Genomic DNA, 18,151 nt, shown 5'->3' on the forward strand with positions numbered 1-18,151 from the left:
ATCTATGTCAGCTCTGGTACCACGGGGACTAGAAGCCTGCAATCAGTTCACAGAGCTCTGTGTGCTTGATGACAGCAGGTCGCCGGCTTTGCGCCCCTTCACCACCGAGAAGCACCTCAGACACTTTGTGGGGGCTGTTTAACACAAGGCACAAGTTACAGACTTCCATCTTAAAAGCAGGAGCTCCACATATACAGCTGAATAATAGACGAGCCTGGCAGTTGTGCTGGCTCAGCTGCTGCCTCACACGCGGCAGAACTGCCCGTGTTGCAGAGCAGATGTTGCAAAGCAGGTGTCAGCAGGCAGTTATGGGTGGCAACCACCAAAGCCTTCCCAAAGCAGTGCTTCCACTCAAGAGTTAAAGCCTCAAAGGAGACATGAAATAACCTTGTTAATTTGACGCTTGATAATGCAAACATCTTAAAAACCCCACTCCAAATTGTATGTCACTCCCTGGCACAGAGCCAGGAGTTCTCATCCAATTTCAGCATATTAAGCTTTTAATGGGGTTTTTTTAGAGAAGCTTCTGCGAACATTTGGTGCTACCAGTTCAATGCTTAATCACACTTTCTTAGAAGGAAATCGCGGTGATGTTTAAACGTACAAATTAACTGCACCTGATATAGCCTTTTTCTCCTTACACTATCTACCCTGCGGAGAGCATCCACAACCCCAGCAGGACGAGAGCCTCCTACAGAAAGGCTGGAACGCTCTGCCAGCTCACCCCACTACCCGTCCCAGGCGGCGAGATCCCGACACCATCTCCGCCACTGCCCCACCGCCTCTGTGTCCTCTTCCCGGGGGGATTCTCGCTCCGTGCACGCCCGCTGCCGCAGGAACCTCGCCTTTGCGAGAGGAGTGGGGGGCGCGGTGCTCGCGGTTCTCCCGCCCCCGTGCCCGGCGGCCCCGCTCTCCCCGGCTCAGCCGAGCCGCCCCCCACCCCGCGGCCAGCCAGGTGCGCCGGGCTACGACCGCCGCCGGGGCAGAGCGGGCGGGCGGGCACGCACCGGGAATGCTGCCCGGAGGCCGCCCGGCCCCGCCCGTACGCGGGGTGCGGAGTTCGGGACGAAGGGGGAGCGACCCGCACCAGCCCCGCGCCCACCGCGAGTGAGCGCCCGGCTCCGCCCGCCAGGGCGCGCCCACCGCGCGTCAGCGCGGACACAGCCAATGGGCACTCGGGGCTGCCCCTGGGGGCGGGGTCGCGGGGGGCGGGGCGGGGCGACGGCCAATGGGCTGCGGGGATGTTCCCGGAGGCGCAGCCGCCGCGGCCCCTCCCCCGCCGGCCGCTCCGGCTCGGGGCTCGCCGGGCGGGAGAGTTTCGCTCCCGGGTGGGAGATGCCGCGCGGGCTCCGTGTCCTCGCAGGTAACGCCGCGCGGGGGAGCGGGGGTCTCGCCGGTTCCCGTCCGCTGGCGGGACCGGCCCGGGGGATGAGGGCCGGACGGGACGGGACGGGCCACCTCCTCCGGCGGAGCCGTCGCCGCCAGGACAAAAGGGGAGCGGCGAGCGGGGCAGGGCCACCGCCAAACTCCCGGCGGGGCTCGCCTGCCCGCCAGCCTCGACCCTTACCTCGAAACTGCCGCTGCCCTCCCAGGCGGGCTCTTTCCCCGGGACCGCCCGCCGGGTACCCGGGACGCCCCCAAGTTTGCGGGGCTCTGGGCACGGCCAGCGCCACCCTGGGTGCGAGCCGCCCCCGGCGCCGGCGCTGTTGGGCGGGAGGCGCCGTGCCCGCCCCGCCGCGGGGGTGCTGCGGTGTGCGGCGAGTGCCCTCCGGGTCGGCTCGGGCTCGCCTTTCCCTGGAGAGGGCGGGGGGAGGCGCCCTCCCGGTGCCCGGCCGCCGGGCAGCGGCGTGTGCGCGCTCCGGGGAGGTGGCGGTCCCTCGAGGGTGCCCGCGCCGCGCTGCCCGGGGAAGGGAGGGAACCCCCACGGACCGGCCTCCTGGACGGCGGAGAAGGGGGCTGGCAGTGGCTGTGCGCCGGATAAATAGAGCAAGCGTAATGGGAGAAACTTTCAGGGCGAAATAAATTTGGAGTAGGTTAAATATTTTAATTGCGTGGTGCGTGTTGATGGTGCATCCGTGCTGTTGGGAACAACGCCGTGCACTTCTCTCAGTTAACAGCCACGCTTTCTCTCTTTGTTTCCGTCAAACTACGAGCACAAGGGTGAACTACTCCGAAAAAGGGTTTTGCTCTTAAAGCAGCTGCTTTGCTCAGCCAGGGAGCTCCAGCCTTTCAGGCTGCACAGCTCCAGGTTACTGACTTCACCTGAATTTGGGAGCCGCGCCGTATGGTCTCCAAAGCGAGGAGGGGCAGCGGTGTGGCAGGGGGTACTGCCTGTCCCTGGGCACGTGTGTGTGCAGGAATGGGGAATATGCGGGGACCCGAATGAGGTACTGCAAAAAGCAAAGCAATTGCTGCAGTCAGCTCTGCTCCAGATGCTTGGAGCTGTTTTCCTAGACCGTGCAAAGACATTAAATGCAATGTTTGCAGGGGTGCACTAGAGCTATTTTTCTAGATTCTGTTTTTCTGTATGAGGGTCTTAAATGTTATATTTTCAGGAGTGCAACAGTTGATTTAATAAGCAAATAAATAAGAAGAAACTTCAAATAGGCTACTATATGTGCCTATTGTACTTTGGGCTTGCAAACTAAAAAATCCATATTCTGCCTGGCTTTTACTGCAGTTTTCCATTCATAGCTTCCTTTCCTTGCCGTTTATACCAGCACCTGATAATAAGACTACTCACAGTAGTGTCTGAGCCCCTGAGAAGTGGAGGCAGAGCAGAAGTCCAGACAGAAGGCTGGCTCTGGAGCATCCAGAGAGACCCATCTGAGTAAAGGTGGCTCATGGGTGTAAACCTCCTGCCTCAGTACCTCCACACTGATGTATCACTCAGTGTGCTTGGATTGCAGGGTCCTTTTCATCTGCCCCAACAACCTCATGAGTCCATACAGCAGTGGAACTTCAACTGCACTTGAGGTGTGCTGAGTGATCTCTTGAATGCTAGTCCTGTCTCAATTCCATGGGTCTTGCTGTCTCATTGCTTGAATTGTTGAGATTTAGGGCCTAGGCCATTAACTGGTACCTCCATATGTCTATCTGTGATGTTTGTATGAATTCCTTTCATGGGGGAATGTGAAAGACTAGGTCCTTTAATCTGATTAACTGAAGGGAGTTTAGCTCTTTTGGCAATTGACAATGTTTGCTTTTCAAATGTGGAAGGAAATTATAATGTTTATCATTTTCTACAGAGCTTTATAAATGTTTCACAGTCCCTCTGTTGCATCTGTTTGTATTGCTTGAAAAGAACAGTAAGAAACAGAAAAACAGTGATTTGCTCTACATTTTAAAATTTGTCTGTGCCAAAGTTTTACCTTAGCATCTAAGAATTTCTTGTATTTATCTCTGTGCTCCAACCATGATAAATTCTGCCTTTAGTTCCTCATTTGAAATACAAAATTATGTTTAGGTGTGTCCCAGTAACTATGAGAGGTGCTGAGAAAAAAAATGTAAGGTTATATGAAACTTAATCTCCTCTCCCAAGCCAGCTTTCTTTTGGAGTTCTTTTTTTGTGAATTAGAGCTGTAACCATGCACTTGTATGTGTTTCTTCCAGATTTTCAACCAACATAATGCTGAAGCTCCCAACTTGGAACCAGCATTTCACAGAATGGCACAAATGGAACCTAACCTGGACCATGACGTATCATGGTTCCTCCTCCCATCATACTGGGCTAAAATGGTTGTGGCATTAATTTCCTTCCTCTGTTTTGCTAACAGCTATGATGGAGATTTTGTCTTTGATGATTCTGAAGCCATCATCAATAATAAGGTTTGTCTCTCTTCTTTTCCTCACAACCTTTGGCATAAATGGTCATATGAAAAGAAATAATGCAACAGTTGATCTAAACAGGCCCAAAAGTTTCAGCCTAGTAGAGAGCTTCCTTTGGGTATTACTTTTTTTTTATTAAACTTCATCTTTCCATTTTGTTTTATTGGGTGTTTTTTCAAGTTAAACTGATTTAAGGGTACCTGTACATCAAGACTGCCCGTAGGTCTAATTTTATGCTCATTCCTATGTCAGGGAGAGTGTACAGTAAACTTTTCTGATACCCATGGATGTTAATAGGAGATTTTGTTCATTATCTTCACAGAACTTCTCTGGTCACAGAATCAGACCAGTGAATAAACTTAGTCGGGTTGCAGGTACATAAGGCATCATTAAGGTATCATGTAGGGTGCAGGGGGTTTTCAGGTGCAATTTATACCATAAAAATGTTACAGGAGCAAGCAAAGCTCCCTTTTCCCTCCTTCCCCCATTAAAGTTCCTGTGACAACAGTACCTTTTTGAGATAGAGGTGGAGTGTTCTTGTGTTCCATTTAAAAGCTGACCATACATGCAGTGAACAGACCTTGAAATGCTTAGAAGTTAACATGTGATTCAAACAAACCTCTAACTGAGATTCTTTTGACTTTGAGCAGTGGAGTGTCTTCAATTGCTGAGACACTTCACAGGATCACATGTAGCAGTGAGTGAGCCCATGCCCATGGATGGGTATTGGTGTTACAGCTTTTATGCTGCTCTGGAAGGTACTTGTTAAGCATTTAGAAAGAAAAGCACAGGATAAAAATAATCACATTCATCTGTTGGTTCTGTCTTCCTGAAGCCATGGGGTTACAAAGAGGATAATCTGGAGACTCACACTGCTAGAATAACACAATTCACTTTTTTTTTTTTCCTTGCACAAGCTATAGAGGCAACTTATCACAATGTGCCTTTTAGAATCATGCAGAATTACTGTTTCCTTAGACAGACTTGTATTATGTGTGTGTAAGTCATCATACCTTCAGTTATAAATGTATGGGGGAAAAATACATCTGTCAACGTGGAAATAAATATCAAAGCTTTCAAGAGAATACTGTAGACAAATTAAGAACCTACAGCATTGTTGTTTGGGTTTTTTTTTTTTTTAGTAGTATTGTATTTTAGATTGCACAGCTCCTGGTAATGTTTCATTCTGCAAAATTTTATTTGGGACCTGTTTATAATATTTTCATTTCCTGAAAGAATGAACAAAAGACTGATGTTGAAACAAAGCAGGTTGTTTTGGTAATGTGCAATTTCCACACTTGTAATCTCTCTCCATTTCTTTCAGTCTTTACTCTAAAAATGTTTCATTTTATCTATGCAACCCAACAATTTGCACCAGGATTCTAGCTGTTGGCAATGCTGAGAAATTCAACCAACTGCTTAAATAAATTAATTCATATGTAGTCTCTATGTTTGAAAAACTGGGAGGCTGTTTCTATTTCTCACATCAAAATCCTCTATTATTCTCTAGAAATTAAATGAGGATTTTGTGACAATATCATTTTAACACAGGGGTCATATGGATATATGGAAATTCAAAATCCACAAGAAAAATGCAGAGACAATGACATTACCAGTTTAAGGGGGAGGGAGATTATCTAGCAATGGCACAGTTTATTAAACAAAGCATAGCATATTTTATTCCCATTTAATAGAAAAGACAGCAGTTGAAGTAATTTTATAGATTTACTGAGCATTGCTACTGTAGTATTTTCTTGGGTACCACACAGTTCCCTCTCTGTTAATTTGCTAGCTGCCATCATCCCAATCTTTCATTTCTTTTATTGTTTTTTTAGCAGAAGATACACATTTAATTCACCCCATCCCTATTGTATCACGGAACATTCCTTTATTAGATTTTATTGGAGTTAAAGTCTGTTTTCCAGATGCTTTCTTATCATTCTAAGCAGCATTTTAACTGGTACACAGAAGTGGCTTTTGTCTTTATTTATTTACTAGCTTGGCAAGACAAACAGTTGGATTAAGCAGAGCTTCAGACACAGTATGTCATTTCCATAAGCCTTTATATAGAAAAACTGACCTTTCTTCAAATCTTGAACTCTGCTCTCTGTAAGCTGCTGCTAATCAAATATTTAGAGATTATTTGATAGCTACTTTTGGTTTTTAAAGAGAAAATCATATGTAGCTTTTAAGCAGCTGTCTCTTGAAGAAAACCATTCCTATTTTAGGGTAAGTTCACTATGTAGGAAAATTGATGTAAGAAACTTTCTCACAGAACTTGGATACAAGGACAAGATACATGATTGAAGATTTTTAGGTCATATGGAAGTGTAATCTAATCACTAAGTAATTCCATGCATTCAGCTTTTCCTGCCTTCTTCCGATGGAAGACAAAAGAAGGCTGATTATAGCAGAATGGGAAATCAAGCCTTGTACATTTCCCATCTCAAGTTATTGAAGGCCATCTGTGACATGGAAGACATACTTTTCTTTTCCAGTACTAACATTTATAAAAGTATGTCTTTCATAAACCTTATGTACATATGGAGCAGTGCTGCTGGTTGAAAAAACAGTGTGAGGGCCACACCACCCTCTGGCAGCTGTCCCCTGCAGAGTACAAAGACTTCAGTAGATGTTGGTGTACATCCCTGTCCCACCCTGCCCTGGAAAAGCTGGCTCTGTCGATTTAGTGAGCTGCTGGTTGAGTGTGTTCCTGCTCTGAGAGTCAAATTGTGACCTTTAGGGTTTGTGCATACCGATGAGGAATGGAACAGGAATTTAGATGCCTAAGGCTAAAATTGCAGTTCTGTGAGAAGGAAGAAATTTCTAGCTATTACTTGGCAGTAGAAACATCTGTGAGAGCATGAAGAAATTTTTCACCTTGGTAATTCTTAAGCCCAAGTAGGATCCCCTGTGAGTCTTGATTTCTTAAGAATTTCCCTGAGAGTGCCTTAATTGACAGCTGCAGTCTAGGTTCTTTCAGACTGCAGTTTTAGCCGTGCTCTCTTTTCTGTGTATTGATTAGTATCCTGTTAGAGAATACTTCTATTCATTTGACTAATACTAGCCAAATTTGATCAAATGATTGAAGGAAATCTTTTCTTGGATTTTTTTTTTAATTTATATTTTTGGATGGATGAACGTCAGAATATGTTAAGAATATTCTTGTTGAAGAAGCAAGAAAAAATTAGTTATTTTAAGTTCAGTTTAGCAGCAGCCAGTCATCAGGGTCCAGCAATTTTCCTGTAATTTGGGAGTATGTGCAAGCCAAAAATAAGGCATAGACTAAGGGTGAGATGGAAGGAACTGGAGACCACAGGAGTGCTCAAGATACTATAGAAGCAAGTGAGGTGGTAGCAGCATTGGAGAGGAACTGGAATTAATAAAACCAAGGGAATTGCAATGTGGGAATCTTGTAAGTAGATGGAGTTGTAGGAATAATAAGAGAGGGGCACCAGAATTTGTAAGAACTTTCATGGGGCTAGCAAGCCTCTACTTACTTGTGTTTATGATGTCTTGTTCACCTCCTATGGTTCATTGGTCTCAATAATTTCAAGACAGAAGGTAGGGGTAGAGTTTTCCCCTTGTTGATTGCAGTAGTACTGACTAGTAGAGTTTTGTTCCTAGGTTCTGTCTCAAGTGTCTTTAACCTGCATGTACCTTGCTGTAGCATAAATTGGTATTTAATGTAATTGCACTAGGGAAGCAGAAGAGGCCAAGCATATGTTAGTTTGAACTTCCAAGCTTGTCCTCATAGAAAACTGAGGCAGATGCTAGCAAGATCCTTATTTTTCCTCCAAAGTGTATGCTTCCCATTTAATAGCCTACATTATTTGGATTTTTCATTATCAGCATGGTTTTGAGATAAAAGGGAAGAACAAGCAAACAAGACTTTTTCTTTGTAGTGGTTTTTTTATAAGCCGCTTTTGCACCCCAAATTAAAATAATTCATTACCTTTCTGTCTTTTAATCTTTAGGAGCAGTATATAGAGATGTTGATTATTGATTTCATGTATTAAGTGTTAAAACAACCTCAACTATTTGAATAGTCCTGTGCAAAGCAAGGCTTCAAAAAGAACTAATTGTTGTTTCCTACCTTTAGTCTCCTTGATTTCATGCTTTTGTCAGTAGTTATGCTACTGCACTGGTAAAAAAATGCTATTTTGCAGCAGTTTGTAGTTGGCCTTTTTTGCAAGATAATCTACACCTAAAATCAAAGGCTTTTTACAAAATTATGAGGTAAGGAGGTTTATGTGTTTCACATCTCAGCTATTGACCAGATAATAAACTGATATGAATATAGCTCTAAATTTCATGTAGTTATGCCTACTTACAGAATCCAGGATCGTGACCTTTACAATGACAGGCATTCAAGATTTGACCTTCATTGCAAACTTAGGTACTGTGGGTCAGATGTCAGTAGTGAGCCAACAAAACTCCTGCTATGTCCATCTTAGTGTGAGCTTGTATTAGTTAGAATTTGTTTGTAGTCTAGCTGCTTTGAACAAAGGAAAAATTTTAAGGATCTGATAATTTGTTTTCTTTTAGGACCTCAGGGCAGAAACCCCACTTGGTGACCTGTGGTATCATGACTTTTGGGGTAGCAAACTCAGCAGCAATACCAGTCATAAGTCATATCGACCGCTAACTGTCCTAACTTTCAGGTGAGACTTGTATTTTTGCTTGAGGTCTGAATATTTTTTAACCTGTATTGACTCAATTGAATTTAGGGGGGAGGCACAAAAAAGGCAAGAACAAAGTAGCTGGAGGGTAGTTGGATACCTTTCCAGAATATGATTTTTGAGTTCACTACCTTAATCTCAAATGGTGTTTTAATTTTCCAATGTTTCTTTCCCAAAATATTCATTATTTTGACATTCTGTATAGCTAGTTTTCAGAGATTTTGTCTTAAGGGTCTTCTATACCTGCTACTAGTGGTGTGGTTTAGTATGTCACATGATCAAGGAACTAGGAGGTGTATGTTCCCTTCACTTAGCCATGCTGCCACTTACATTGCTATTGCAGTTTTTGTTCTCTGCTTTTCTGCTGATCTGTCAAATTGTTTATTTTATAAATAGCATCATGGTACTGTGGCCTTTTTCCATCAGCACACTCTATAGTCTTCCCACCTCTTCACTCCAATATTCTAACTCAAGTGTCTGAGAATCTAGTGAAATGTCTGCCTATATATAATTTGCTAGTTTTGTCAAATAACTAAAGGTTTAAGAGGATTACTTTTGTAGATGCTTAGCTCATGTTTTTTGCACAAAGATTTGAGCAAACAGTAGACCATGTAGAAATCTGGCACAATAATGCAGAGAATATTTGAGGACTCAGTCTTAATTTCTTTATTTTCCCCTTGTGACTCAATGGTGTCAGTGGGGACTTAGTGCTTGTTCTGCCCATTTCAAGCCATGGACTAAGTGCAGAAGAAGTGTTCCCACTCTTAGTCCTCATATTCAAGCAAAAATTTTGACCCTTTAGGGTAGTGTCAGTGTTTTAAGTACCTAGCACTGTGGGTTTCACTGTCTATTGGGTTTTCTTCACATTTTCATCAAGAAAAATAAACAGCTGAATAGAACGTGTCAGAGTCCTAAACCTGTTAAAGTTTTCACTGCATTACACAGAACATGCTTTCCTTTTTTTTTTTTTTTCTTTTCTCTGTGGTATATTCCATCTCTAATAACATTCTGGTTTGTTTAAAGAGTGAACTGGGGTGCAATCATTACTATATCTGAAAATATAGATGAGCCTGTGGAGATGGTCCATAAAATGCTATTTTCAAAGAAAGAAATGGGTTTCCTTAATTTCCCTGAGCTCCAACCTTTATGTGTATCATATTTATAATAGGTTAAGTTTTTAAATAGGCTTCATTTATGCCAGATGCACATTGACCAAAATAACTGTAAAATCCCCTGTTCTAAGTAAGTTTCAGTGTATCTTACCTACTGATAAAAGCATATGGATACTAGCACAATGTTTCCCCTTTTTCTTCTCAGCCTCCATTTTACTGCAGAGTTCTTGTCTTGAATAGGGATTTAGCCAGTATTTGCACTTACACTTCCTTCTGATTCTAATACTTGTATGAAACATCCCTAACCAGTCTCACAAATCAGTTACCAAGATATGCTGACTATTTTCTGGGTGGATACTGATTGTACCCACATGCTAGGACCTCTTTCTGAGAGTATGTCAGTGGAAATCATAGTCCCAGTGGATATTAGTTTCCTCACTGTGTGGATTTAATAAACAAAAACTCATCAAGTTGGCTGCTCTTAAGCCCAGGGGTATCCCTCCGTGGGCTGGGTTATTTATCCCTAGGATACTCCTGTGTTGCAACACTGAAGTTACGTTGTTGACCAAAAGCCAGTTCGAAGTAACTGTAAGATTAAAATACTGGTACTAAGCTATGTGTTTGGAGAGGATAGATACTGTATCCATGTAGTATTCCCTATGAATAAGTGGCCTGAAGACTGGGATATTGTTTCTATCTGGTTGGGGAGGTTAAATGGTAACTCCACCTGTACTGAGATGTCCACTTTATTTTTGTGTGCAACCGTGTTTGCTATGGGGCTGTTTAGTTTTTCTATTTGTATTTTTCTAACCATTGTTGTAATTCCTACCCTTAATATTTTTGTTTCTATATAGAATTAATTACCTTTTTGCTGGAGGCTTCTACCCAGTTGGTTTCCATGTCATCAACATAATACTGCATTGTACTATCTCAGTGTTGATGGTTGATGTATTCTCCATATTATTGGGTGGATTGCAATTCAGCAATAAAGGAAGACGGCTAAACCTGGCTCCCAAGTCCTCTCTTCTTGCTGCTTTGCTCTTTGCTGTACATCCAGTGCACACCGAGTGTGTAAGTATTGAATCATTATCTCCAGAGATTTTTATTTTAGAAGCTCTTGACCATCTTGACTAATTAATTCTGGCGTAGCCTTATACTCTGCAGATTGCTTTTATATATTCTTAACACTTCTCTTGGCACATGTCTTAATAGAACAATCAAATATTATGGTTAGTACATCCAAGGCTTGTAATTCCACCGAGTTAGACCTTATTAAGGAACACAAATCATTCAAGTACAATAACTCAAGGAGGGGAGCTCTATGCTACAGAATTTCCCTACCTCCTGGATTTCTTTACTTGCTGTTCATTTCCATTTGCATTGGTAAAAAAAGCAAAGAGCTTTAAAATCAGAGATGGGGCACTCTATGAACTTTGTATGTGACTAGTAGAATATTGCATTCAGTTTTGCATCCATGCTGCAAGGACAACACTGGAAAAATTGGAGAGTGCTCAGAAGAGCCATGAAAGTGATTAAAGGGCTGGAAATCATCCTGTTTCATAAGAGATCAAACTGGGTTTATATTTTTAATATGAAGGAGAAGATTAAAGAGGTTTTTTTGATCGCAGTCTGTAATTATGTACATGGGGAACACAAATTTGACAGTAATTTTAATAGTGCAGGCAAAAGCAAAGATGTAAAGATGCAGAATAGAAGCATGGCACATGTATAGCAATCAGTTAAAGCATCTGATCAAAACACAAAATCCTTGTGTGGGAATTCTGTGACGGGAAGATGTTGTTCTTAAAAAGCTCTTTTGTGCTTGTAGCTAAGAAAATCTTACGGCCTTATGCTAGTGGGCTTGCTGAATGTTGTCACTGATCTCTTGACCTTGTGATAATGATAAATCAAATATAAAATTGTCACAGTAGGGGAAATATTTTGGGGGTTTTGATAGAATTTGGAAGGTCTGAAATACAGAAAAAGTACTAAAAGTACGGAAAAAAAAGTAAAGAAATATTTTGATTTTGTCCTAGCAATGAACAGTGAATCCTACAGTGCACGTTCTACATATGTGAATATGATTTTTCTCTTATTCACAATATGCCATGGTTTTGGCTTCTCACATTTGCTCTGCACATGACTGGTGGGGAAAAAGTTATTGAAAGCTGTGCACTCAGCTGTCTGGAGACCTTGCATGTATTGAAGACCTAGAGATGGTGCAAAGTTATGCATTAGTTATCTGCCACCTTTTCTGGCAGTGTGGCTAAAACATCTTGACAATCATTCTCTGGTGTTCACTCATCTGCACAATAACTTCTTTGTGAGAGTGCACTGTGTCAGAAGGGCCCCTCATATTTGTTTTCCAAAACCAGTTTTAGATGTCAGAGTAAAGTAAAACAAGTCTTCAGCGCTTTTGATGTTCTGACATGTAAAGAGAAATCTCACTTGAGTCTTAACTTTGTAGTAGACCTACTATTGACCCCTTTATCAATATCCATAAATTTATTCTGCATTCCATTTGACTCTAAAAATGTATTTAAATCAGCATGAGAATATTAATAAGCCCTTTGTCGTGTCAAATAAATTACAAGTGATGTGGTCTCCTTGCATATTTGAAGACTTGCAAATGTTTCAGGCAAACAGTGGAAGAAGAGGGAGAAAAAGTAGCACACTTATATATCAGGCCTCTTCTAAAATTCAGGAATGAACAAAAGCCTCTAATCATTTACATGGTGAATAATAAATCTTGCTCCAATGGAGAAGTCATTTGTACTGCTACAGTTCTAGGATGAGTGTGTGTGTCTGGCAGCGTCTCTTAAAAAGCATTCCTTATGATTTTAAACCTGTGAGTTTCAAGTATCCGACATCCTGGCTTTGAAATGAGATGACATATTTTGACATAAAATTGTGAAGAATCCGTCTGTTTGCTGCTTTGGGTTTTTGGTTTATACAGCGAAACAAACTGTCATGTAAAACAGATACTGAAAGGTGTAATGCTTTCAGTACCTATGTAAGGGAAACACTATAATTTTTCTACCTACAAGTAAATACTCTTGTGCTATAGTTCTCTGCTCTAGAAAAGGCCTATTCTTTGTAACACTTCAGTGATGAAATGCTAAATGAATCATGGACATAAGAATAGATCTGATACTAATTTAAAATTGGTTTGTTTGCTTTCTTTCCAGAATGTATATGCCTTATCTTGCATTTTAGGTAACATTTTGCTTTTGGAGTAATCTGAGGCCATGTGCATTATTAGCCCCTTAATCTCTTTGCTGTAACAAGTGGACATTTATTTTCAAAATTGTGTCAGCTCACCTTAACTTTTATCTCATTAGGAAGAGCGGCTCCTGAAGCAGAATGACACTTCATTATTTTCACCTTTCAAAGCACTCCACAGCTATTGAGTTAATTCTCATAATTCCTTTGTATGATAGAAGAAGGAGCAGCAGAGAAGTTAGCTGCACAGCTGTAGATAAATCAAGAAGTTCTTCTGTACTGAATTTAGGAGTCCAACAGTTTCTACTTTCACAGTGCTTAAGGAAAGCTGAGGGTAAAAGTGGGAGAGAGTCTCTGCTGTGGAATCAGTCATACTCTCATGCCTCTACACTTCTCTTTCTCTGATGTTATTTGGAAATAGTTGCTCCATCATGTTTCCCTGACATAAAAAATGCCCATTTCCTTTTTACTTTCCTCTTTCTGTTCCACACACAAAATGGGACAACTGGTATAATATAGGAGAACTGAAGTTTCTACTTTTGTCCCTGAAATATGATCACAAAAAATGAATTTAAAAAGAAAACCTGTAGCCATTCTGCCCTGCTTCTGTACATCTCCTGAAAACATGAAACTCAGCACTCCAGGAAGCAGAGCTAGACTGAAAAATAAGGGGTATTTCCATGATCCTTGCTCTGGCTGTACGTTCTAGTGAAGTTCCAACATCAGGGCTTATACAATCCCCTACCAGCTCCATGTCATGATTTTCACAAAGAAATTTGTGGTGTTATCCTGACACTTGTGTAATTGAGAACTGAAGATCCAAAAGTGTCTTGCTCTGTCTCAGCAAGTTATTCTAAATACAGTTTAGGAGCTTGAACCAAAGCTTAGAGATTGCCCTGAGATTGCACTTGATTTAAATAGGTTGGCACAGATCTCAAGTACAGAGGTCCCAGGATGTGCTTCTCATTTTCTTTTGCATTAGTACAGCTTCTGTTTCAAGATGCAGTTGGAGGTAGCTCTAATGCAGTCAGTTAATAAAACACAAAAGACTGCCAGAGGGGGAATCTTTTTTATTTTTTTTCCCCTCAATCTGCAAGCTGGAAGGTACTTGTCCATTCTGAGTGTTCAGATTGCAATTTGAAGCCTGGCTTGTCTTCTGAAAGTGAACAGTTTTGATTTGTGTTTTAGCAGAGCTGCCAATTTAATTGTGGTTCAGGATGTTTGGCTTCCAAGCCATGTAATGGCTTCAATTGAAAGAGAGTAGATTTAGATTAGGTATTAGGAGGAAATTCTTCAGTGTGAGGGTGGTGAGGCACTGGCACAGGTTGCCTGGTGGATGGAACTCTGAGAAACCTGGTCTAGTGAAAGGCAGAGGGGTTGGAAGGAGATGATATTTAAAGTTGCTTCCAACCCAAACTGGTTTATATTTTGATGTTTTCTAAGTGTTCTGTTGAAATGCAGTTAGATCCAAAAAACAGATGGAATTGTGTAGAGTCTAAATTTCATGCAGTGAAATCCTCCTTCATTTCTTAAAAAAAAAATTCCATAAACTAAAATTTTCATATACCAAAGCCAAACCATTTATGTAGCTGATACTAAGCAATACCCAATAAAAAATAGGATGCATCTAAAAATACTCGATATAACTAATCCACTGCACCCAGTTAAAGAAAAAAAGTGACACAGTTATATTCTATTATATATTTCACTTTGTATGTGTTCCTGTCCTACAGGTTTTCTAAGAATAAAAATCTGATCATTTGAAACTTTTTTTTTAAAGGTTGCTGGGATTGTTGGCAGAGCAGACCTACTGTGTGCCCTGTTCTTCTTGTTGTCATTCCTTGGCTACTGTAAAGCATTTAAAGAAAGTAAGCATTCTGTTTGCCCCTTTAATTTCCCACTGTGTATATTTTCAGCATTTGCACATTTCAGTGAAGTATAGCAAAATTTAAAATGTCAGATTGATTTGTTTACCCTCACAAAATATATTTTTTTAAAGAACCTGCTTTAGCAGCTATTTTATTGTTAGAAGTTCTGAAAAGGTTGCTGTCCATAATTCTTGTTAAACACTGAATTTAATATAAGCAAAGTCCACTTTATGATAAGCTTATTTGCTAAATGTTTTATTGTTTAGAAGTTTAAGGAAGTATTTTAATAAGTATTTTAGAAATAAATCAAACCTACAAATGTATATGCTTAAATATTTTACTACTCTTTATGCCATTATGTTGGGATGTCTTAAATGAGAGTCAGCTTTTCAGAACATTATTTGTATTTTTAATGAATTGCAAAGAATTATTCCTATGACTAAGCCTTCTGGATTCCTGCAATATGCAACTGCTGGCATATAATGCTGAATATAGTGTTACTCACAGTTTTTGTAAGACAGCTGTGTTTAACATGAACAATTCCTTGGTAGATGTTTTTTCAAGTGAGCTTTCAGATCTCTGGTATTGTTTGATCTGAATGCAGGTAGGCAGTTCAAATACAGTTGTGGAGAAATTATCTTGGGGGCTCTGTTAAGTAAGCACACAAGAAAGCAGGAGTTCATGACTGTGGAAAGCTTTGCAGGACATGCAGTCTGGTATCTGAATGTGCTCTACCACATGAAATGTGGGACTCATTTGGTGGAGCCACAAGGAGCTGTGTCTGTGGTTCCATGGGCATGGCCTGTAATGATTACCCAGAGCTGGCAGGGCATTTCAGAGGCACCTGAGCTGACTTTGTGATCTGGCTTAACAGATAGTTATGGCATCACAGAGACCTCAGTATGGGCTGAGGGGAGTGACTATGTCCACAGGGAGCTGTGAGATGCTGTGAACAGCTCCTGCTGGTTCAGTTTAGATTCTTTGGAACTCTTGTACATATTTCTATTGCTGATATAATAAGTTTATCTTGCCATTTCGGGTGTTACTTAGGATGATTCCAGTTTACTTGGGATATATTTTTCTTCCCTTTGAGTAGGATTAATTTCTTTCAGCTGAACTAATGATTTCTTGATGAAAATTGGCCTTGGGTTCTTGCTTGTTTGTTTATTCTTTTCTCACCTGTTTTATTGGATATGACTGTGCTTATGATGTTTCTTCTGTTAGTGGTAGTGTAAGATAGACCAATCAAAATACTGCCTTATCTGTTTTCCAATGTCTCTGGTGATAGGTATGGTTATATGGCAGAGATGATAATCTTCGCTTGAAGAACTCGAGCCAAATTCTTAGGATGACCACTGGACACAATTATATAGGACCTTCTAATTATTTTGCTGTACAAGACATCTTGGGAATGATGAAGGATGCATATTCTGGTTAAGGATATTCTTCAGCTTGTGAGGGCCAGTTTTTAATAGCTTTTAGAAATCAGTGTTAATATAATAATATTCTTGGACTGAAATTTGTGTCACTGATACAGAAGAAGGAAAATGTTGCAAAGACAAGATACTAAGCAGCCCCTATTGATTTTTATTGGGCATTACATGATAATAGGGGAGCAGATGTCTTTTAAGCAATTTTGCCAAGGAAAATTACAGTCTGCCAGCATTGTCTTTCAGGTCAGTTTCCAATGTTTACTGTCACCTTCACTGCCTGCTTTTCCCTCAGCAACTTCTTGAAGAAGTTTAGACTTCCTCTGTACACAAGAATTTGTATCCAAGATACGTATTTGAGTCTTTCCCCTTGATTGCTGCAAAGGCGCATTACTGACTCATCAGCCAGGAGCTTATCACTCAGGCACTCCTGACCTTTTTCTGCAGAGCTGCTGCCCAGGCCTTAATTGTTGCATGGTGTTGTGTTTGATTTTCATGAGACCCATCCTTCCAGCTTGTCAGAGTCCCTCCAAACAACAGTCCTGTTCACCATTGTATCCATCTAGCTGAACACCACCAAAGACCACAAGCAGTTTTTCTTGCTGCCCTTCTTATATTTATTTTTGTTCCTTTGTGGAGGGGGGAGGTTTGTCCCACCTGCAGCTGTTTGAACCTGAATGCTTGTGTAGGAAAGGAGTGTGTCTGTGTTGGAAATGGCGCCTACAAAGAGAAGGGAGGCTCTCTTTTCACAAGGAGCTACATGACAAAGACAAGGGGCTGTGGGTGCAGTTGCACTGGGAAAGGTTTCATCCTGATGTAAGGAAGAATTTTTTTTACAGCAAGAACAGTCAATCACTGCAACAGTCTCCCCAGAGATGTGGCAGAGTCCCCATGACTGGAGGTTTTCATGCATTTGGGCAGGGTTTTAGGTGATCTTGTCTAGGCTCCCTTTCCTGCAAAGATTGGAGGTGATCTGGTGATCTCTGGAGGCCCCTTCCAAACTGAGCTGTTCCTGTGATTCTTTGTATGAAAGGTTTTAGGTAAACGAGGAAATGGCTGTTGTAGATTAGGACTCTTCAGTGAGTTTGCAAAGTAAATAAAAAGTTTTACCCTTGGTATGAATTTCCTTCTTTTGTGAACAGTTCTTCTAGGTACTCTCAAATAATAGGCTAAATAAGGAGTAAAGAACTTTTATCTGACTTTAGCTGAGTTTGATTCTGCAGAGATTGAGGGAGTCAATCCCAAATGGAAGCTAGTCTCGCTGTGAATATAAGAACATGCATTTTAAAAATACGCACATATAATTTAAAAAGCAGACTTAGACAATGTCTCCTGAGCAGCAAAGCAAAAGTGCTTTTTCTTCCTTTAGAATGTTGTCCTTCTGATGTCAAATCCTCAAGATTCAGAATGTCTGTGATATTGCCAATGCATGTTGCTAGTTCTAGAGCAAGTTAAGAACTGTTATTACATCATTTTCTAGGTCAGGCCCAGATGATTTATCTTTGTGCAATAGTCTTTGTGAGAAAGAGAGGGGAAAAAACAACCAAAAACCCCTCAGGTTTTTAGCAAAACAACCAAACATTTAGCAAAAAAAACCCCTCAGGTATCAGGTTTATGCTCCTAATCAAATAGAGATGCTTTATGGTGATCCTACACAAAAGTGGATTGTACCAACATCCTTTTTCCTTTTGTCCTGCTGGGCTTTTTGTGTATTAAAGGCAAGCATGGCCCTAAACTGTAGGTCAGCTGCACATGTCTGTTCCTGGATTTGGCTGTCACATTTATATAGAGCTTAGCTCACCAAATTTTTACAAAGAGTGGGAGAAGAACTATCAAAGGTTGATTTCTTTTTTGTTGTTTAATTGTTACGAATAGACACATTGTAGTGTGACTCTTTTGGGGCACTTAAAAGAGGGTAGAGCTCTTAAGACCATCAAGATTTGTAGACTGCATTTGTATTGTCTTTTGAATATGGTTACCAAAACACGTTTGATGCCAGTTTGTTTTTG

At 41.2% G+C, this 18,151-nt stretch overlaps 1 protein-coding gene across 2 annotated transcripts in view; it reads left to right on the forward strand.

The window, feature by feature from the left end:
• The first annotated feature begins 1,241 nt into the window (after positions 1–1,241).
• TMTC4 (transmembrane O-mannosyltransferase targeting cadherins 4) overlaps positions 1,242–18,151 on the forward strand; it is a 55,864-nt gene continuing 38,954 nt past the window's right edge. For both annotated transcript variants that reach the window (XM_077173520.1, XM_077173521.1), the window contains exons 1-5: positions 1,242–1,363; positions 3,613–3,828; positions 8,377–8,492; positions 10,477–10,693; positions 14,625–14,712. In XM_077173520.1, coding sequence (XP_077029635.1) covers positions 3,667–3,828; positions 8,377–8,492; positions 10,477–10,693; positions 14,625–14,712 — 583 coding nt within the window. In that variant the 5' untranslated portion in view covers positions 1,242–1,363; positions 3,613–3,666. The remainder of the gene's footprint in view (positions 1,364–3,612; positions 3,829–8,376; positions 8,493–10,476; positions 10,694–14,624; positions 14,713–18,151) is intronic.

The sequence above is a fragment of the Agelaius phoeniceus genome, chromosome 2 (assembly GCF_051311805.1).
Source record: "Agelaius phoeniceus isolate bAgePho1 chromosome 2, bAgePho1.hap1, whole genome shotgun sequence".
Taxonomy (NCBI): Eukaryota; Metazoa; Chordata; class Aves; order Passeriformes; family Icteridae; genus Agelaius; species Agelaius phoeniceus.